Source organism: Mustela putorius, unplaced genomic scaffold, assembly GCF_011764305.1.
Source record: "Mustela putorius furo isolate JIRA1106 unplaced genomic scaffold, ASM1176430v1.1 tig00003870_pilon_pilon_pilon, whole genome shotgun sequence".
Lineage (NCBI taxonomy): Eukaryota > Metazoa > Chordata > Mammalia > Carnivora > Mustelidae > Mustela > Mustela putorius.
In genome coordinates, this window is record NW_025422022.1 from 10,441,791 (window position 1) to 10,465,064 (window position 23,274).

Genomic DNA, 23,274 nt, shown 5'->3' on the forward strand with positions numbered 1-23,274 from the left:
TTCTCCCATTCCAATGCTGGGTGGCAGGGTGCTCCTAGAGCCCACCCAACATTTAATGACTCATCAGGAAAAAGCATGAGTCTGGCAAGACATCCGCAAGTATTCTCTCTGGTGAGAGATAGGTAGATAAATGCAGGTAGGTAAAAGCAGGTAAATGCAGACATATTTTGTTCAATAATTTTCATTCTGACTGACACAGAGAAAAAAAAATGTAAGGCTTTTATTGAAACCTATTTGGCAAGATGAAGCCTCAGAAAGCAGACAGCTTAAACAAGCACTGCATCAAGGAGAGAGCCGACTTGGAGTTGTCAACAAAAGGAAGTTGTTCTTTATTCCAGAAATAGTCTTAGCAAGGAACGAGCATGGTGCTAATTAGAGAGGAGTGGGGCAGGCTTGCCTATCAAAGCACCCACCCTCCCTGGTCAATGTGTGGAGAATGGGGAGGTACTGTTGGAATAACCCTTTTAACGGCTGTTCGGAGCTGAGTTCTGTACTTCTGTGTAACTACAAGTTGCCGCTCCAAACACAACGTCACCAAGTATCTTAAATAACCTTACTGGGGGAAAAAATGATGCTTTGAGCACCAAAGCAAGAACAGCCTTTTCCGTGAGTGTAGCAGGCGGCGTCCCTGCTGAGGGTGGCCCCGCAGGCCACGTGCGCCGGAAGCCATCAGGCTGAGTGCACAGGGGTCCCACAGTGCTTGTGCCACAAGTCGATGGCCTTGCTCACTATCGCGTCCGAGCTGTCCTGGGGAATCTGCAGACAAGCAAAGCAGTCGTCATGAAACCGCAAGTATGTATAACTTCCTTGTCTCCCTCGTTCGCTGTGCCATAGCACTTATGTGGCCCCCACCCCATCAGAGTTCTCACGACTTGGCAGGGCAGAAAGCAATCGTGTGAAAGGCCGCGGCCCGGATCTCCGTTTTGCCGGCCACGGAGGACACGCCAAGGAGCTCTGGTCAGACTGCCCGGGTTTCAAGCCTGCGCTTTCCCGTGTGCTCCTGGGCAGGCTACCCAGGCTACCGGAGTTCAGATCCCAGCTCTAAAATGAGGCAGATGAAGCCGCTCTTCCTAGGGCTGTTTGGGATTCCGTGGGAGACCCCGTGAAGAAGACTTGGCGGGGCCCTGGCACTGTCAGCCAGGAACAGAGGACTCTTGTATTCACCTCACATTCACTGGTACTTACTATTTACTGAGCCACTATTCAAATGTTAATAGTGACCAATTAAAAAGAAGAGATTCTGGGTCTAGTGAAATTCATCCCGGCATAAATCTCCTCTACCTCTCTCCTGGTTAAGGGTACTCTAAGATACTCAGAGATTCATTTAGACCTTTCCCTGCACGCACTAAGTATACACTTACACACATTAACAAACCCAACTGGGATTCTGCCAGAGATAGTAACACCAATGAAAGGGCTTACAAAATCCCCAAAACACCAAGCTTCTTTTTTCCACGAAGAAGGATTATTCGACCTCACATGACAGATCTCACCTCTTCCTTTTCTCAGCAAGCCTCCTGGTGGTCAGGCGATAAGACTGTGGCCTAACCACACACACTCCCGATAACGGTCTCACTACTCAGCCCGTCATCCCACACAGAGAGGATGCAAATTATAACCCACAGACCAACTTTAAGCTAAATTTTTCCAAGGGGAAAAAGGGTTTCTTTTAAGGTAAAAATATCAGAGAAAGAATGCAGTAGGAAAATCTGGCTTGCTAAACGGACTTCCTTTCTAGATTCAAAATCAAATTTTAAAAAAGAACACTTACATTTTCCAGAAACTTTGTTATCTTCTCTGCACTGTTCAGAGCCATTACTTTTATTTTAAAGGTCAATAAAATTTCCACAGCTACAAAAACTAGGATCTTACAGGATCCACTTACAACTTTATCCCAAACCCTACAAAAAAAAAAAGATATAATAAAATTGAGTTTGAATTTTGTTTAGCTAAACATCTCAAATTATAAAATTAAATCAAATTACTCCTTTTAAGTATAAACTTCAGAGAAAAGCTATAATGAAATAATCATCAGAAAAGCAAAAACACAACAAATCAGCTATTTGAAACATATTGCACAATCAGCACTGCAAGGGAAAAACGAATGATCACTAAAGAGTACTTGCTCTTTAAGGGATCTACCAGACACCCATTCCCTAATGTTTTAAACCTGACATTTAAGGGAAGGAAAGTCTTAGACCAAAGTGTCGTTTTATTAATATTGTGTAATATTAATCTAATCATTAAGTACTAAGGAATAACAAAAGCAGCATATGAAATGAGATCAATGCAATTTCATTTTCCAGTGGCTCAAATTCCTAAAACTTCTCTAGAACTAAAGGAACTAGGAGGTGCCTGGGTGGCTCAGTGAGTTAAGCACCAGACTTCGGCTCAGGTCATGATCTCAGGGCCCCGGGATCAAGTCCCGCATCAGGCTCCCTACACAGCAGGAAAGCCTCCTCATGCCCACTCTCACTCTAAAAGTAAAAATTTTTTTAAAAAGAGCTTAAGAGGCTAGTTAGGAATCTGCAACCACTCTAAAAAAACCTATTCTGATCATTCCTATTCCCTTAAAGTTGGTGTTGCACTCTATGTGCTTAGTCATGCACTGTCTTGTGCTGTTTTCTGCATGTCACCTTTCTTCCCAACTACCTCATACAGTCTTGGGGTAGAGGGAGGAGCAGGACTCTGAGATGCCAGCAATACGTCTGAAATGAATGAAAGCAGAGTGTGAGTCCCTGATCTCTCTGCCTGCCTTTAGCTACTTTAAAAATGTCACGACAGAACTAAGAAATAGGAAGACTTCCTCCAGATCAGGATCTGCCACATTTCTGGAAAAGCCTAGACCAATAGAAGCTCCTGGAGATGGCTTCAGACGTGAATAGTGTACATCATCTATCAGACTGAGGGCCTTCAAGTTTTCTAATTGCATATTCTAATCTTTCTAGCATCAACATTAATTTTTATTCATGTTACATTAACATTACTAATATTCTGGCATTTCTAAGTGCATAAATAAGTAGAATCAAGTTGCTCTGTCGCCTGCCAGGGAAGTTAGCTTCAAATTACTGGTATTATCCTAAAGTAGATTCATACACTGAAGGACAAGCACATGAGAAACTAGGATCCTTCTGTGCCTTCAGGCCTCTGGCCATCTCTGGAAGTGATACTTGCCTCTGTAAACTGGATTCAGGCAAGCACCCCGCGAAGCACCTCTTGAACCAGAGATCGTAAGGAAGTTTGGACAGCGCAGAACACGTCTTCAGATGACTCAGCAAACGGCTGTCTTCCAGATTCAAGTATTGTTCAAAAGCCTTTGGCTAATGATTAAACAGGAAGAGAGATTACTCGTTTCCTCTGACATAACATTACCCAATCTCACAGCCTGCGATGAATAAGACGAATTGAATGTACATGCTGAATGCAGCAAGTGCTAGAAAACAAAACTTCAGACTCCTCCAAGTCATGAGTGACGCAAAGTTCCTAGGTCAGCACCGACCAGAGCAACCAGCGAGGTGGGACTGAGGGGTTTTCCAGGCCAGGAGCCAGCAAAACCGAACTCTTGTTCCCCCTAACAGCACTAACAAGGTTCCACAGCCAAAGCAAAAGTCCAAAGCAAAATTCAATTGTTCTGGGGAACTAAGAAAGGCCTGTGACACTCCTGGCTGCTCCAGAACAGTACATGATACACTGGGAGAAGGGGAAAGAGTTAGACAAAGAAACAGAGTGGGATTCAAGTGGGGAGAGGGAGTCCAGAAGAATGCAACAAAAAGAGCTGGATATGAAAAGGGCCCACCAGTCCAGAGCACACCTATGCCAAGCACTACTGGGCACCACGCCAAAGACACCCCTACGACGGAGACATCCAGAGAAGGCACTCGGTACCACAAGTGCAGGAGAAGTCTCAGGAGGCAGAGAAATCACATGGGGGGCACAAAGCACCTGGGTTCCATCTGGTAGCCTCTCCCATGAAAGGTTAAGCAGCAGCCAACTCCAGAAGCCTGGGAGAGCTAACCAAGACAGCACCAGACCAGCCAAACCCGCCTGGCACAAGCTGCTATATCTAGGGTCCACTGGCCAAGAACGGTGCCTGGGAGTCAAACCCTGAAGTCTGTATTCCCTATTCAGAAAAACACAATGACATCCCATATCACCTAAGCAAATGCAAATGTTTCTTTTACTAAATTTCTGCATCTCTCCCAAAGAGGTAATTCCTAACTCTTAGAATGTTCGCTATAGCCAAACCCTATGCTACATACAGAAGAGTAAATGAAAACATACTGACATAATGTCCCCCACCTTCAGGGAGCATACAATCTGCTTGAGACAAACTTGTAATAAAGCTCTCGTGGGGTAAGCACCTGATGTTGGACATATCGAGGTGGGAATCCGAACCCAGGCTTTATAAGGCCACGATTTCCTGGAGAGGTGACATCTGAGCCGGCTTACACAGAATGACGGGAGCCAGCCAGGCAGGGAGGCCCACATATTAATATTGGGCCCAGTTTTCCCCTCTTTCAAGGAGCTCTAATTTTTTCTGTTAAACCGACTTTCCTACACTATTAAATAATTCCTAGAGCTTCTCAAGAATACTCCACATAGCTCTCAAAAACAGGAAATTTTCTCCAAAGTCCAAGTTGTCAAAGGGCTCTTGATCTCACCTTTCACCTCTAAAACCCTATGTAGAATTCTGGTTGGTTCTGCCAGTGGAATGTTTTTTCCAAACTGACATGGGTAAACACACACACATATATATATATATTATGTTTCATAGCAAAGAAAATCTCACCCAAAACTCAATACAAATAACAAGTAAGATACAGATGAGTGTGGGACACCTGGATGGCTCAGCCTCTGCCTTCGGCTCAGGTTGTGATCCCAGAGTCCTGGAATCGAGTCCTGCATCGGGCTCTCTGCTCAGCGGGGAGCCTGCTTCCTCCTCTCTCTCTGCCTGCCTCTCTGCCTACTTGTGAACTCTGTCAAATAAATAAATAAATAAATAAATAAATAATCTTTATATATATACATATATATGTATATATATAATATTGCTGAATAACCAAGTGAATATCATGAATTAAATGAAATGTTGAAGTATGCTAATCAACATCTTGATAATCACTCAATGTACATCTTCCTTCCATTCTTAAATTTTTCTAAATCTTTTTTCCTGACTTATAACATGTTCATTTTAAGAAATCTCAAAAATGCAGTAAGGAATAAAGAAAGATATAAAAAGCCCTTAAACTCCTACTACCCAAAGATAGCTACTGATAATATACAGGCTGCATAGCACCTAACTGTTTTCCAGTATACATTACATTACACCTCACATCAGGCTCCCTGTTCAGTGGGGAGCCTGTTTCTCCCACTGCAGCTCCCCTGCTTGTGCTCTCTGTGTCAAACAAATAAAATCTAAAAACAAACAAAAAAGAACCAAAACAGATGAACATAGGGTGAAAGAGGGAGGCAAACCAAGAAACAGAATCTTAACTCCAGAGGACTGGCGGTTCCCAGAAGGGAATTGAGGGGATGGCGGAAACAGGCAATAGGGATTAAGAGTACAGTTACCATGAGGGGCCCTGAGTAACATATGGAACTGCTGAATCACTACACTGCACACCTGAAACTAATACAACACTGTATGTGAGCTATAGCAGAATTAAAATTTTAAAAATCAATGAAAAAAATTTCACCCTTTAAAAAAAAAAAAAAAGCCAAACTGAAGTTATCATCTCTCTCTCACCTATCAGACTGGCAAAAATAATACACCATGTTGGCAAGAGAAACTGTACGGAAACTTATCTCATTCTCTGGTTGAGAGGATCCAGATCCTTTGATCCAGTCAACCTATTTCTAGAAAACATATCCCCCGAATATACTGGTAAGTCAATGAAAAGGTATATGCACAAAGCTATTAATCCGTAACACCGTGTCTAATAACAAAAGACTGGAAACATCCTAAGTGGCCAATAGAGAACAGGTCGATTAAACAAAAGCGTATACACAGAGTGGAGTAGTATGAAGCTGTGAAAAGGAATAAGGAATGGCTCTCTATACAGCTGACCCTTGAAAAGGAGTTCAAACTACATGGGCCCATTGGTATGTAAATGTTTTAATGATAAATGTATATTTTCTTCCTTATCATTTTCTTAATAACTTTTTTTTCTAGGTTCCTTTATTATAGGAATATGGTAATACCTAAAGCACACAAAATATATAATATGTGTTAATAGATTGTTTATGTTCTTGGTAAGGCTTCTAGTCAACAGTAGGGTACAGTAGTTAAAGTTTCTAGGGAGTCAAAAGTTATACGTGATTTCCAACTGGGTGGCGGCTTAGCATCCCTAACTTCAGCACTGTTCAAGAGACAACTGTATTACTTATGGCATGATTTCTAGCATGTATCAGGTGAAAACACCAGGGTAGAGAAAAATGTGTTATCATATGCTATTACTAAATCTAAGAAAGATAGTGAATATAAATATATAATGTATATATACTTTTCTAGTGGAAAGAGATAATATTTACATTGCTTTTAAGTTTTAGTATACAGCAAATGGTAGATGAGATTATATTTTACAGCTAAACTTTTAGGTTATTTCCAATATTTCCATGACTCTCAAATTCTTACTTTATGAAGAAAACATAACAGAAGGCAAAACTTGACAAAAAGAGACTTAAGCACTCTGAGAGGAATTAATATTGAACTTAGGAAGAGGCTGTTAATAGTGTTTATTTAAAAAACATAAACCAAAAAAAAAAAAACCTTTTTAGGATAGCTTTTAAAAAGCAGATGAATGGCAATGAAAGAAAGTTCACTCACTTTAATGATTAAACACAATTAAGCCCAAGATGGCTTAAAGATGGTCTCCTCTGGAAAGAGATTAACCAGAGAGGCTGTCCAGGAGACAGTATGAAGTTGGATTCTATTCTTGCCAAAGACAGGACTCATCAGAGAGCAACATTTCCTAAAGCTTATAAGGAGAGGAGAAGCTGTGATGTAACCCTATCAATCAGAATATAATGACATAATAAATGTGTCACCACCAGAGTCTCATCTTCTTGTCCTGCCAAAAACCCATTACTGCCCATTACATGTATATTTCCCAAGGATGATAAAACAAGCTATGCTTTGTGATAACCAATTTCGTTGGTAAAACCACAAAAACTTGAAAATGATAGACAAGATTATAAAAACTCTAACAAGAAGCTAGGAAGAAGAGATCCACTAACCACAGTAATAAAAATGTTATGGGAAACTAAGAACAGCTTAAAGAGAAATGTTCACGTAAATCAGTAAATCAAATAGCAACAAAAAGGAAACTTAACTTTTCTTACATATTCTAAAGAACTTTAAAAAAACTTCAGGGGCGCCTGGGTGGCTCAGTGGGTAAAGCCTCTGCCTCCGGCTCAGGTCATGATCCCAGGGTCCTGGGATTGAGCCCCGCATCGGGCTCTCTGCTCAGCGGGGAGCCTGTTTCCCCCTCTCTCTCTACCTGCCTCTCTGCTTACTTGTGATCTGTCTGTCAAATAAATAAAATCTTTAAAAAATAATAAAAATAAAAATAAAAAAATAACTTCATAACTATTTAAAACTATGTGCTAAGTACTATAATGTCCATATTAAAATAAACCTCTTGGGGCGCCTGGGCGGCTCAGTGGGTTGGGCCTCTGCGTTCGGCTCAGGTCATGGTCTCAGGGTCCTGGGATGGAGCCCCGCATCGGGCTCTCTGCTTGGCAGGGAGCCTGCTTTCTCCTCTCTCTGCCTGCCTCTCTGCCTACTTGTGATTTCACTCTGTCAAATAAAATCTTTTAAAAAATAAATTAATTAATTAAACCTTTTTTAAAGATGAAGAAATTAAGGTTTGGGGGCATTTAGCATTTTGCTGATTGAAAATTCATTTCTAAAAAGAAACTGGAGTTGAAGCAAAGCCAAGGCACTTTTGAAACAGCAATAATATGAAGGAATTTTCCTTACCACCTACCAAAACATATGAGGAAGCTATATTAAATAAATTATATGGTACTGGCCCAGGAATATACAAATAGCTTGATGGGGGAAAAGCCCAGAAAGAGATACAAATATATACAGAAATCTAGTATATGATTAGATTTCAAATCTGTGAAAAAAAGAATAAACCGAAAGATAGTGTTACCTGGTAGGTAGTTCTACTGCTTACTACCGTGTGACCTTGGGCAAGTTACTTAACTGTTCTGTGCTTCAGTTTCCTTGTCTATAAAAACAAAGAGGTGTGCTAAAATTAAGTTTTCATTAAAAAGTAAACTTCCTGGCATGAAGCATGAGCTTAATAACATCAAACCAAAAGGGGAAGACTAGGAGGCTGACTGAAGGTTTATTACAGTTAACAAAGAAACAAGGTCAAACTTGTGTCAATACCAAACATACACAAATCCCTCACAAATTAAAGAACTCAATTTTAAAATGTTTCAATATAGACGCATGTGGGTGGCTCAGTTAAGCCTTTGACTCTCGATTTTGGCTCAGGTCATGATCAAGGTTGTGGGATCGAACTCCACTTTAGGCTCCATGCTGGGTGTAGAGTCTGCTTAAGATGCTCTCTCCCTTTGCCCTCCCACCCAACCCCCACTCCTTCTTGCTTGAGCGCACTCTCCCCTCTCTAAAAAACATTTTTTTTAAACATATTAAAATAAATAAAATGTTTAAACATTAAAAGTTAGAGGAAAGTTTTTTTTTTAAACCTGCGTTTTATTTTGGAGTTAGAAAAGGTTTTCCTAACTCCAAAAAACAAAATATTGACAGATCTGATTAAATCAGAGCTTTAAAAATCTCTATACAACATACAGGGAGAAAAGACTGCCAACATATGCAACACAGGATTAATATCCCGAGTATATCAAGAGTTCTTACAAATAAAGATGCAAACAAGATAGAGAGGTGGACAAATAGAAATCACCAACAAATATATGCAAAGCTGCTCAGCTTCACTAGAAAATAAGGATATGTAAACTAAACTAAGATACCACTTTCACTATCAGATTAACAAAAATTTAAGAAACTGATACTATCAAGTATTGGCAATGGAGTGGAAAATAGGAAATCTTATCTGTTGGGGGAAGCAAAATCAGTATGCCTTCCGGGTGAGCAGCCTGGCAATTAAAAACTTTAAATACATCTCCTTTCAATGGAGCAATCCCCTAAAAGGGACCTGCCCTGCAGAAACACTCAAGTATATAGAAAGGCTCAGGCAGAAAGGCAAGCAGACTGTCAACGTGGAGCTGGCATATTAAAACATGGCAGAATTCTTAACAGGAAATAATATGAACACACTTTTAAGAGGGGAAAAAACGTAGTTCTAAAGGAGTAGCTCTCAACCCTAGCCACATTTCAGAATCACCTGAAGCTTTTTTTTTTTTTTTTTTTAAGATTTTGTCTATTTATTTGAGAGAGACAGAGATCACAAGTAGGCAGAGTCAGGCAGAGAGAGTGGGGGAAGTGGGCTCCCCGCCGAGCAGAGAGCCCCATGCGGGGCTCGATCCCAGGACCCTGAGATCATGACCCAAGCTGAAGGTAGAGACTTAACCCACTGAGCCACCCAGGCGCCCCAACCTGAAACTTTTTTAAAAAAATAGAATTCTGGGCCCCACCTACCCCCAGAGATTCTGACTTAATGGGTTTGGGTGGAGGAAAGGCACTGATAATTTGTTAAAAGTTCCCAGGTGGTTCTAACAGAAGTCAGGGTGGAATACTACTGATCTGCACAGACTTGGAACGTGCTCCAAGACATCGAGATTTTTAAAAAAAACTGTCAAGCTGTATCAATGATCTCATATTTATGGGGGTTTTTAAGTTATATATACAAAAAATATAAGTCATCAAATGCATATGTGTATTGTGTACACATGTGCATGTATATATATATGTATATATGTGTAGATGTGGCTGGATTCCACCCAACCTAATGTACATTAAGACAGGCTAGGATATACACCCAGCTAAGGACAGTGTTGATTTCTAAGAAAGTGGGGGATGAGGATGTACAGATCTATAGGAACACTGGATTCATTCAGACTAATACTCCAAGAACATACTTATTACTTGTGTTATCAAAAATAAAGGATTCTTTAAAAAATAAAGAGTTCTTCAAATAATCCAATCAAGAAACAGGCAGAGGACATGAAGAGACATTTCTACAGACACATGAAAAAGTGCTCCACATCACTCGGCATCAGGGAAATATAAATCAAAACCACAATGAGATATCACCTCACACCAGTCAGAATGGCTAAAATTACCAAGTCAGGAAATGACAGATGCTGGCGAGGATGCGGAGAAAAGGGAACCCTGCTACACTGTTGGTAGGAGTGCAAGCTGGTACAGCCACTCTGGAAAACAGCACGGAGATTCCTCAGAAAGTTGAAAATAGAGCCACCCTATGACCTAGCAATTGTGCTACTAGGTATTTACCCTAAAGATACAAATGTAGTGATCCGAAGGGGCACGTGAACCCCAATGTTTATAGCAGCAATGTCCACAACAGCCAAACTATGGGAAGAACCTAGATGTCCATCAACAGATGAATGGATAAAGAAGATGTGGTATATATACACAATGGAATACTAAGCAGCCATCAAAAGAAATGAAATCTTGCCATTTGTGATGACTTGGATGGAACTAGAGGGTATTATGCTTAGCAAAATAAGTCAATTAGATAACAATTATCATATGAAATCCCACATACGAGGAAGTTGAGAGGCAACGTGGGGTGTTGAGGGGTAGGAAAGGAATAAATGAAACAAGATAGGATCGGGAGAGAGACAAACTGTAAGAGACTCTTAATCTCACAAAACAAACTGATGGTTGCCGGGGGCAGGGAGAGGGTGGTGGGGTTATGGACATTGGGGAGGGTATGTGCTATGGTGAGTGCTGTGAAGTATGTAAACCTTGCGATACACAGACCCGTACCCCTGGGGCTAATAATACATTGCATGTTAATAAAAAATTTTAAAAATTTTTAAAAAAGGAGTTCTTTAAACATAAACTAGCAAAATGCTACAGAATTTCCTTCAATACTAAATAAGAAAAGCTAATTAAATCATGGTATAATCTGGACCTCTTGATCTAATTAATTAAGCAAATAACATTATGCTTCCATCGCCAAGCTTGTCTTTATTGAAATCAACTAAGTGGATTAAATTTTAAAATTCTGAAAATCAAATTTTACATAATTGAAATCTATAAAACACTCCTGTATCAGTGCTCTACCTACAAAGCTAGAGTCCTCCTGCCAACCGCCCTGGTGACTGCAGTTATTAGCACAGGGATCCTCAGGGCTCCATCGAACTTCATCGGCGCCCCTCACCTGGCCCCGAAGCCACGATCTCAGTTACTGCTCTCAAGAGAATTTCCAAATGAAACAACTCAACAATTTAAGAAAAAAGACATTCATTTTTAAAGGAGAAAAATAAAGGGAAAAAAACGAGAAAAACAGAACGGCAAGGAACCACAGGCTTCTGCTGAGGAAGCAGGTGCCACGCCGCTCTCTGTACTCCCGAGTCAGAGCATGGCAGCCCCCCAGCAGGCTGCCTCCCTCGCAGCCGTTCACCTCTCCTTCACTAACAGAATCCGAGTTTAAAGATCACAACATGTCTGGCTAAAACAAAGCCACACCCCCATTTCCCAGCCTCTGCTGCAGACAGAGGTGGCCAGGGGCCACAGTCCTGCCACTAACAGATAGGCACAAGGAAAGTCTGTCCAAGGGAGACACTTTTGCCTGGCTGTTCCTTCCACTCCTTCACTTTTGTCTTTGCCCTTCCCTTCCTACCTGCCTAGAACACGGAGTTCACGGCTGTCACTCCAGCATCCAGCTGTGAGCAAAAGAGGAAGGATCACACCTAAAAATGCTGGCCCGAAAGGACAGGAGCCTGGGTCCCCACTGACATCGTGGCACTGTGGCACCAGCTCTGGACTGCCTTACCTCTAGATTTTTGGTTACATGAGAGAAAAAAATAAAGCTTCAGACATTTGGGCTTTCCATTACATACAGCCAAATTCAAACCTTAACTAATTCAGAGGCAATTCTAGATAAAGCCAGTAGATTCTAGACCAGGATAAGGAAAGGAGCAGGGGCTGCCAACTGTGGCAATGCAGCAGGCCAAACCCAGCCACCACCATTCTTTCATGCACTGTCAGCAGCCGCTTCTGTGCAATAGTAGCAGAGCTGAGTGTTTGCAAGAGAGACACAGAGACCATCTGGCCCACCAACATGGACATATTTACTACTTGATCTTTTACGGAAAATACTTGTTGGCTCTTACCATAGAGGGTCCACTCGTAACTGTAGCAGCACCAGGAAGCAAGGATATTTCCCCATCACCACTACTCACCCTACCCCCCAAGAGCCAAAAAGAGTATCGCTTACCAGCTGGGGTAAAGACTCTCGGTACTTGTTTTTTAACTGGTTCACGAAGGATCGGATAATCCAATAACAGTCGACACTATCCTCTACCATCTCTTCCACGGCTTTGGCAATGGCGAGAAACACCTCATCTTCTGGCTCCTAAAAAAGACAGTAAATCTCCGGTAAAGGGAGGGAGCCAGCAGAAGAGAGGAATACATATTTCTCGCATAAAAATGAGAGCTTACCCCCTAACTTTTGAAGACACCGCATTAATAAATCAAAGTAGAACCAAAAAGCACTCAGTCTGCCGCTAAAGAGAAGACCAGGGCAGAGAAAGGGGTGAGTAACCAAAGAAATCTATTTGGATCAGTAGTGCTTACGAATATCCAGGTTTTAGACTCGTCAGATTTTTCCACCACTTAAGGTCATCAAAGAAAACATAAATCATAAGCGAGGTGCAAACTCTCTCCACCCAAAAGTATTCCCGAGGCTAAAAGAGAATTTCTTTCAAAAGTGTGTGATAAACATCACAAAGAAATGGAGACATTTACAAAATACGGTAATTTACAAAAGTTCAATGATTCCAAAAGGACTAATAAAGCATCTTCTTAAAAAAAAAAAAAAAAAAGCATTTTATTTCAAAGCATTCATACATACCTTTAGAATTTTGTCTTAAGCACCTGATAAGTTAAAATATCCCTAGAATCAGAATTTTAGGAATCAGAAGAATGGCATTTCTCAAACCTCGTGTCAACACTCAGAATATGAACATAAACCCTCAAGTAAATTTCAACAACGTAATCTTACAAAAACTAGAATCTACGTGGGAATCCATTTTGTTTTCAAACACCATATCTCACACAAAATTACATTTTCAGGGGCACACAGGTGACTCAGCCAATTAAGTGCCCAACTCTTGATTTCAACTCAGGTCATGATCTCAGGGTCACGGGATCAAGTTCCACATTGGGCATGGAGCCTGCTTGGGATTCTCTCCCTCTCCCTGTGCCCCTCCGCCAGCTCACGCACATGCACACATGCAGAAGCGGTCTCTCTTTTAAGAAAAAAAAAGAAAAAAACCATTACTTTTCATCTAGGATTTAAAAGCTGAAGGACTTTGGGGTAAAAAAAGGAAACTGAAAAGTATCTGTCTCCCTTAAAAGCTCAAATTAAATCAAGATTCCTATTTTTAAAAAGCATTTCATTTTAGGCCTCCATTCAACTTAATATTCTATAAAATGTCCAAGAGTAACAGAACCACAACAGGAAACAAACTGAGGGCTGCTGGAGGGGAGGGGCAGAAGGATGGTAACTGAGTGAAGGACACTAAGGAGGGCACGTGATGTACTGAGCACCAGGTGTTGTACGCAACTGATGAATCACTAAATTCTACCCCTGAAACCAGTAATACACTGTATGTTAAATTCAATTCCAATATGAATTTTTTTTAAAAAGTAACAGAATCACAGAAAATACATTTTTCTAAACATTAGTTACTGTATCAGAGGAAGAGAGAGAAGGAAGAAAAGGGAAAGACCATCTCCCTTCTTGGACGCCCAGCCCATACTGGGCACTGGGCTGGGTACTCCTGAACGTGGCCTCTCACTGGCTCCACGACAGTCTGAGAAGCAGGGAAGACAACCAACATCCTTGACTACGCTCCCAGCCGTGTGGAGAGCTGTCACACACTCTGCTATGTACTAATACTAATGAGGCTGAGTGGGGCTTAATGACTGGGGGGTTATGAAGTGGCAGAGCCAAAGCCAACACTTTGATGGCACATGTGCCCAAGACGAGGAGAAGGTGTCTGGGCGGGAGTGTCGTAAGCCAAGTAGGGATGAGGTGAAACCATAACCTATCATTTACATTTCTTCAACTAACAGGTAATCTAAACCAATTTAATACGTCATTTAAAAACTTGCAGAGTATCACCAACTGCACTCTGCCGGAGATAAGCAGAATTTATTTATTTTCAGGGTCAGTCTCTCTTGATAAACTTAATATGAGTGGACCACCTCAGAGCTGTCCATGGGAGCCACACCATTCACTTCAAAAGCAAGAACAAGTCAAAACTCTAAGTGCTATATGGGTAGGTTGCCAACTGCAATAAAAGTTTCGGGGCGCCTGGGTAGCTCAGTCAGTTAAGTAACCTGCCTTTGGCTTGGGTCATGACCCTGGGATCCTGGGATCGAGCCCCCCATTGGGCTCCCTGCTCAGGGGGGAGTCTGCTTCTTCCTCTCCCTCTGCCCCTACCCCCAGCTCATGCTCTAATAAATGTAGTCTTTAAAAAAAACAATTTTTATAGAATAGCACAGCTTGCAGATAAATCCTGATACTGAGCAATCACTGTTTCAGCCACATACACAAAAAGTTAAAATTCCTATAATGAACATTAAACTGCAGAAAAATAGCCAAAGCTCAAGAGCTATAATCACTCATTTGCCTGAACTTCCGTTCTCCCCTTTACGAGCAACAAGTAGTCCAAGTAAACAGTTAAGGGTTTGTAGAACAGGAAAAGTTTAAAAACAGGTTGGGCCCTGTCGGGCTGAGGCCAAGGACGGTCAAGGCAAAGGAGGTGGCCCACTGGGTCTGTAGGCAAGGGCCAAGAGGTAGCTGGCACTACTACTTACAACCAGAGGAATGGGCAAAGAAGTGACTGTACTGAGGGGAGCCTTCTCGTATTTGCCACTGTCAGACAGGAAGGGGCAAACACAGAAGGGTGAGGGCAAGAAGAGCCTGTGGTGCTGGACTGCGATCAGAGGGATCAGCGTGAGTGGAGGCTTTTTCACACTCAGAGATAAAGAGACAGATAAACAGACATAGGTATGTCTGTGAATGTACACGATTCTATGTATTTACAGAATGTATATGTATTTCCTAGCTCTGCTGACAGGCCCTACAAGCAACACCACACCAGAACCAACATGCACATCTAGTTCCTTGTTCTTGGTTTCTAAAGACCAAACTTTATTAAAAACAGAAATGGCTGATTTTAGGATCGAGGCAGAAAAGGTACAAGATGGCTATGGAAATGTTCAAGGATGGGAAATTGTTATATAAAGACACAGAGGAGAGCCACTGAATGTTTCTAAAGTGGGGCACCTGGGTGGCTCAGTCATTAAGCATCTGGCTTCAGCTCAGGTCATGATCCTGGGGTCCTGGGATCAAGCCCTGCGTCAGGCTCCCAGCTCCATAGAGGAGCCTGCTTCTCCCTCTGCCTGCTGCTTTCCCTGCTTGTACACTCTCAAATGAATCAAAATCTGAAAGAAGGAAAGCAAAAAAGAAGGAAAAGGAGAAGAAAAGAAGAAAAGTTGGTTTCTCAGGCAAAATATGATGCTAAGGCCAGCAGGACAGAACAGTCTAGAGTTGAACCAAGTGTCAAACTAAAGTACCACTAACCAGTGGAAAGGAGGGACTTCGAGGCAACTTCCCAGACTCCAGCTGATACATGCGGAGATAGACTTCAACCTGAGGTGTGGCATCACTGACAAAGCGAACAACTTCCAGGGCATGAAGGACATCACAGTACTGCTCCTTGCGATACATCATCACCTGGGCATGGGACTCGTGGTGCGGAGGCAGGATCCCTACACGGAGACCGAGGGGGGAAGAAAAATGGGCAAAGTACTGAGACACAGACCCAAATCCCTTGATTACAGAGAACCAAGTGAAAGACTGCCCAGCACAGTGAGACTGGAATCACATGGAGAGTTAGTTATCATACAGATTCTCTTTTACAAGTTCGCTCTATAAAACAATCTTGAATTTTAAGTACTACCAATATTTGAATGTCATCTGCATCACTGATATTTAAGAGAAATGAAAGGGCATCATAAAGCCCCTGAATAAGTGTACCATCCAAACAATAACCACATCAATTACCATAATGAACTCGCTCAATTTATGATTGCTGGCCCGGGGCCTCCCTTGGCTCCTACAGACACATCTCCAGGTTTTGCACTTGGCCCCTGCTATAGACCAAATTGTTTTCCCCAAAAACTCATATACTAAAGCCCCAAACCCAGTGTTCCAATTGGAGATAAGGCCAATAAGGAGTGATTAAGGGTAAATGAGGTTGTGATCCAACAGAGCTGGAGCCCTTTTGCGAAAAGGAAGACCTCCTGGAGTCTGCAGTCCCACTCGCTCTGCAATGTGGGGACAGAGTGGGCAGGTGACCATCCTCAAACCAAGAAGGGAAGCCTACAGCACCAACAACCAAACCAGCCAGCACCTGGATCCTGGACTTCTCAGCCTCCAGAACCATGAGGATATAAACTACTGTTGAAGCCATCCAGTCCGGGGTATTTAGTGACAACAACTCATCAAATCCTTCTCTTCCACAACAAGCAAACTAGCCTAGCTTCAGGACCACAGAAATCTCTCATTTTCGCTGATGAAGCCACCTTACATTACATTTTGATGCCATTTTATGCTCATTAACCCATCTAAACCTATTTACCCAGGAGGCTTTGGGGCAAGAATCTATTTTTTTTTTTTTTTAAACAAACAAATGGCATGGAAAAAGCCCAGTGTAAAGAGAACAGGACAGGCTTTTGTCTAGTCCCAGGTCTGATGACACCAGGACTCTCACGAATTTCTCTCTGGAAACTTGTTTCCTCAGCTGTCATAGGTGGTAAATGGAATGGATAATGTTCTTTGTACAACACTAGCCCCAAAAGTCTGCATGAGAAAAAGGGTACGAAGGACCAAACAGATTTGCAAAATGTGACAATGAATTTTCAAGGCTCTAAGTTCTGCTATAAAGGAAAACATCTTAGGGGCACCTAGGTGGCTCAGCTGGTTGAGTGCCCAACTCTTGATTTCAGCTCAGGTCATGATGTCAGGCTCCACACTCAGCACAGAGTCTACTTGGGATTCTCTCTCTCCCTTTCCCCACCTCTGCCTGCATACACGTGCACACGCGTGTTCTCGCTCTCTAAAATGAATAAATAAAATCTTCTTTAAAAACCCTCTTACTTATTCCAGCCTCATTAAATTTAGCAAGACTGTATAGGAACACGGACTCGAGTCAAAGCTCCTGAGGTGGAACTCTAGCTCTACAATTAACTGGCTGGATGATGGTCAGCAGTTTAGTCTCCCTATGCCTTAGCTTCTCCATCTGAAAAATGAGGCTAATAATCCCTATCTCAGTTGCTGTAATGACTAAGAAATTAATATACATAAAGTACCTAGGAAGTACACAACACATACTAAGCTAGTGTAAGTGTAAGCTATACATATGACTAAGGATCACTCCTTGGTATAGAGCACCACAGATCCAGTATTCTAAAGAATATTCTGGAAAACAGAAGTTGGATGAGCTCAAAAGACTTAAGCTAACATGATGCCATGTTACCATTAGAACCTAACTCACCTAAATGTTCTCTGTCCTGACAAAGTTTTATCTACTTTAGCTTTGCGGTTCTGTGCCAGGCTTCTGGAAAACCCAAGGGAAGACACTAAAACGTCCTCCAAATCTGGGCTAGTAAAGATTAAACAGTTGTAATTCAACCCTCCTCGTACTATTAGAGGCAGCACAGTGTTTCCCATGTTAAGCCTCAAAGTAAGAGCTAGTTCTAAAACACTTCTTTCCAATATTTACCTAAAATATATCAGGAAGCAGGCCTGACAAGGTCCCTGAGTAATCAACACCTGTGCTGGGAAGAGTTAGCTTGTCTCCTACACAGCATGGCAGCTCCAAATCCCTAGTGTCTTTACTACAAAATAACAAAGACTTACCTGATAAAGACAAGTGGGAAAAACAGACATGATAAATGAAGTCTAGGCACTTACAAAGTGTCACAAAGTACAACTGTACATCTCCCATGAATCCACTGCTATTATTAACTCTTAAGACATAGTATTTCCAGGGCACCTCCGTGGCTCAGTGGGTTAAGCCTCTGCCTTCTTCAGCTCAGGTCATGATCTCAGGGTCCTGGGATCGAGCCCCGCATCGGGCTCTCTGCTCAGCAGGGAACCTGCTTTCCTCTCTTTCTACCTGCCTCTCTGCCTACTTGTGATCTCTGTCTGTCAAATAAATAAAATCTTTAAAAAAAAAAAAAAAAAAAAAAAGACCTAGTATTTCCCCAACAGAAATATAAAGAATTGACACTTTACCTAAAAAACATCCCTGGAAGGCTTTTTTTTTTTTTTTTTTTTTTTTTATGGCCACCAGAAACACCAAGATTAAAGAAAAAAATGTTCAGGGAAAAACTAAAATAGTTCATACTTGCTCTCTAGACACGAACTGGACAGTGGCCCACCAGAAGCACAAATGCACAAAGACTGCCGGAACGCACAAAAAAAGGGGATCATACAGTGCTTCCTAATATGGACTGTACTCCCCCCCGCTGCCTCCACATTACATCATCAGACTCAGGACTACAGATTTCTCAAGTCCTGAAAATACATTTTGGAAAGAAAATGAGGTCTACCGTCTCTCCTACTTCAAATGGGCTCTACCAGCCTAAGCTCAAATCCTAGCTCTGCCACTTGCAGACTGCGGGCCTCAGGAAAATTATCTAGCCTGCGGTCTTTGTCCTCATCTGTAAAACTGGGATATTAATACCTATCTCACAGCAGAATTCTAGGAGTACTCTCATTTTTTTCAAAGAAAGGAAGAAAAGGAGCATGGTAATAGCTGGACGTTTTATGCATCAGCAGGCTCAGCCATCATAGGAAAAAAATCCTTGGCTCAAAAGGATGCTGTCAGTCCCTTGTGGCACCTGATACACTTTTTCTTCTACAGAAACTGAGCAGGTTCCTTTCTTCTTCTCCCTCAGCCACTCATCACTGAAATGTATCCATTTGTGCTTTCTAGGAAGTAAAAACTCTTCTGTTTCTTTCTGAGAGCACTCATTAGGAAGCTAGACCTCTGCAGCTGGGGATCACAGTGATAACGTATTGAGAGCTTCGACCTCAGTCTAATTTAGCTCAATAACCTCATTTTACAGGTGCAAAAGCCGAGACTTAGAGGGGTCTTCCTCGGGGTTTCTGAGGTGATGGTAAAGGCCAGATCAGTTTCTTCTCCAATACGATGCTCTTCCCACAGTTAGTTTCAGCAACACACGTTACCTTCCCTTCTGTCATGACTAAACTGACATTCTTAGAGTCCTACTGAATGTACGGCTATTGAAGTCACCTTCATAAACATACACGTTCACGGTGAGCAGTAATTCAGTCTCCTGAGAGTAGACCTGATATTCAGTAACGGGCCTAAAAATCCTCTTTTTTCTGACTGATAAGATGGCGAATATCCCCTCATTCAACACTTTTGAAGAGAAGCCTTCCAACCGTTGATCTCATACCTAGAAGCACCTTCCATACCAGCGCACGGTACATGGACGGGAGAGGGAACCTCTGACTGAAAGTACAAAGTTTCTCAATATCTAGACAAAGAAAAAAAAATTAGTTAGAAGCTTTTTATGCTGATCACAAGAAAGTGCATTTTGATTTTTAAAAATTGAAGTAGAGTAACATTTCTTCAGAAAAATTCTACTCTAGTCAGTGAATCTGGGAAATGCAATGCTGGTCTGATTTCTAGCCCAGGTGTTCCTCCAACTAGCTATTTAAAAACAATCAGTGCCTCAAGGCGTAGGTGATGCTTTCTGCATATATTACTACGTTTCCTACAACACAAGCAGTAGGTACTATTTATAGAATTTATTTCATTTAATCCATACTAAAAGCTGGTTGGGCGCAGCAATTGGGGCACTTAGGTGGTTCAGTCGGTTAAGCATCCAATTCTTGATTTCAGCTCAGGCTGTGATCTCAGGGATGTGGGATCAAACCCGGAGTCAGGCTCCCTGCTCACCGGGGAGTCTGCTTCTCTTCCACCCCTCCTCTTCGCCCATGTTTTCTCTCTCGCTCTCAAATAAATGAAGATTTCTCTTAAAAAAAAAAAATGCAGAAACTGAAGCTCCAAGCAATTAAGTGACTTCAGTTAGTATACCTAGTGAGTGGCATGGTCAGCCCTCAAATCTCTACATTTTCCAGGGCGCCTGGGTGGCTCAGTGGGTTAAGCCGCTGCCTTCGGCTCAGGTCATGATCTCAGGGTCCTGGGATCGAGTCCCGCATCGGGCTCTCTGCTCCGCAGGGAGCCTGCTTCCTCCTCTCTCTCTCTGCCTGCCTCTCTGCCTACTTGCGATCTCTCTCTGTCAAATAAATAAATAAAATCTTTAAAAAAAAAAAAAAAAACTCTACATTTTCCAGCAAACCATCCTCAACTGTCTTGGACCTCAGATCCCCCTACTTGTGAATAATTCCAGACATACTTTATTTATTTTTTTTTTTAAAGATTTTATTTATTTATTTGACAGAGAGAAATCACAAGTAGGCAGAGAGGCAGGCAGAGAGAGAGAGGAGGAAGCAGGCTCCCTGCTGAGCAGAGAGCCCGATGCGGGACTCGATCCCAGGACCCTGAGATCATGACCTGAGCCGAAGGCAGTGGCTTAACCACTGAGCCACCCAGGCGCCCCCCAGACATACTTTAAACACAGACTGTCTAGTGAGGATCAAAGATCAGGTAGGAAATGATTTGGAAATCTTAAAAGCATTCTACACATACAAAATTTTTATCTATTGTTCAGTTTATTTTACTCAAGTCAACAGAACAGACCTTATTATTACTACAAAGAAACTAAAATGTCAATAAATAACACAGTCCCAGTATTTCCATAGAGGAAAAATCATGGCCAAGAGTTGTTGTGAATTTACCCAGAAGCTAGTAACACCTCTGAAAACTGAGGAAAAGAAATACATGGGAAATATGAGAAAAAAAAACACCATTGACTTCCTGAGACCTTTCAAAGACATCTGACTTGGCCTTGGCAAAATATAAGCTTGAAAAATCCATAACTTCTCCCAAAATACACTATTCACCTGGAACTAAAAAAAAATACATCAGGTAACAAATACTTCTGAATGTCTTTTAAGACAGCATTTCTTTCTGGACAGCTGGGATGACTAAAACCCAACCACCTTAATTCAGCTTGTAAAACTCACCCAGCCGGTCATCTTTTAGGAGAATTTCCAAGGATTTCTTTTCTTCAACTCCACGAAACCCCACTTTCTCATAATATACTGAACGGAAATTTCTCTGAGAGTCCTCAGTCATGTTTCATTCTTGGGAGAGAGAGAGAGATCAGAGAGGGGGAAAGAGTGAGCTTAAAAACAGAGAATGAAGAATTGGGACTTTCCCCAATGATTTTCTGCAACTTCTCCATGAATTCAATATACTAAAACAAACGGGCTGCCCTTGCATAGGAGTCAACATTAAATATCTCCTTTTAAACAACTACCACCACCTCACCTATGCTCCTTGGCCAAAAACCAACCCATAAAACTAAAGTCCTCTGAGCTGTTAGATTTCCTACGGTGCAGGGACTAGAATCACTATTTATGGGAGTTCCTAGCCATTGCACACACTCAAAGAAAAAACAATTAGTGAAATATGAAGACAGACAAGATGTCACGCAAAAGGGGTTACCAAACAGTATCCACTGGGATTCTTTGCTTTACAATTATTCTGCATTAAAAAATTATACTATATGCTAAAATGTTGGCAATGGCTTATCTTTAGGGAATAGGATTCCAGGGGACTTAAATCTTTTGCTTCGCCATTATTTTTGAACGGGCATTTTGTAAGTGAAAAACCAAGCTATCAAGTAAAAGGCGGTAAGTAAGTTCCTCACTTTAAACACAATATTATCGAATACAATTACCAAAATTCAGAACCCACCACAGATTAACAGCAGTAAATTGTAAAGGAGAAGAGGGGCAGGAGCATTAATTAGCCTGTCCTCCAGTGATGCCATAAAGCTGGAGAAGGAATCAGGACTTAAAATGTGGCATCAGAATTCAAAAAGTTCAGTGGTCTCTGGTTCTTTCCCCAATGAACTTCATAAAACAGAGTTCATAAAATTCAGTTCGTCATCAGGAAAAGGTCAAATCGGGTTGGCATTTTAAGAACAAAATGTGACACATTTTTCAGGAAGTACTGCACAGCTTGACTCAAATGCTTAAAACCTCGAAGCAAAAGAAAAAAAATATGTAACATATATATACACAAACCCCAGGTTTTAGAAATCCTGAGCAGTTCCGGACAGCCACGGTCTTATTGAAAAGATACGCTCTGAGCCCCTTCCGTCACAGGAAAGAGGAGGAATGGTTTAAAATGAGAAATTCTCAAGAATTCTGAGCTTTGAGGACCAAACTTTTTTTTTTTAAACCCCAAATCATAGCACTAAAACGCTAAACGAATTCGGGGACTCGTTTAAAAGCGGCCGCCAAACAGCTGCAGGGGGGATGCGACGCCCGCTGCCTCAGAACGGGCCATTCTCGGGTTCCACGACAGCGGCACACGGGTCCTGGAGGAAACTCGGTCAGCGACACTCCGGCCCCGGAGCGTCCACCTCAGGAAATGCAAACGACCCCAGGTCCCATTCTCCCTATCACGCTTCACCTCTAAGTAGTGGAAACCACACCCGGGTTGACACTAAGCGGAAACCAGGCCCAGCGCGCTGACCCGCCGGCGGGCAGGAGGGTGACGTGAGGGCCGCCAAGGACACGGACGCGCCCCCACTGCTGCCGCCGCCGCCGCCGCCGTCGCCGTCGCCGGACGTGACGTTGAGTACCCGCCCGAGGGGCGGTGCCGAGAGTGCGCGTGCGTACAGAGCATGCGCGGAAGCTCCTCTCCCGCTGCGAGACCGGGACTGTTTAAAGAGCCGAAGCGTCTGTGGTAGGAGGCTCAGGTCCTCATACCGCGACGCACGCCTCCGGCGTCCGTTCTCCAACTCCTCCGGTCCACCCCTGGTCCGGAGGATCTCTCTACCCTCTTATTCCCTCTGTCCTGGCGGTTATTGTTTGGGACGCTCACTCCTCCAGGGTTGTA

The 23,274-nt window shown here is 42.3% G+C and overlaps 1 protein-coding gene across 3 annotated transcripts; it reads right to left on the reverse strand.

The window, feature by feature from the left end:
• Positions 1-200: 200 nt before the first annotated feature.
• TBC1D7 (TBC1 domain family member 7) lies at positions 201-23,016 on the reverse strand. Of its 3 annotated transcripts, none has more exons than XM_004753729.3 (8): positions 22,846-23,015; positions 21,387-21,506; positions 19,691-19,771; positions 15,783-15,970; positions 12,405-12,542; positions 3,175-3,320; positions 1,772-1,901; positions 201-756 (listed from the first exon to the last, which is right to left on the reverse strand). In XM_004753729.3, the coding sequence occupies exons 2-8, from the start codon at positions 21,496-21,498 to the stop codon at positions 670-672; spliced, it is 882 nt and encodes a 293-aa protein (XP_004753786.1). In that variant the 5' UTR covers positions 21,499-21,506; positions 22,846-23,015; the 3' UTR covers positions 201-669. The 3 variants fall into 3 exon arrangements, with proteins under 3 accessions (XP_004753786.1, XP_004753787.1, XP_012912303.1); XM_004753730.3 differs by lacking the exon at positions 22,846-23,015 and adding an exon at positions 22,455-22,613; XM_013056849.2 differs by lacking the exon at positions 19,691-19,771 and having other exon boundaries at positions 22,846-23,016.
• Between the last annotated feature and the right edge of the window lie 258 nt (positions 23,017-23,274).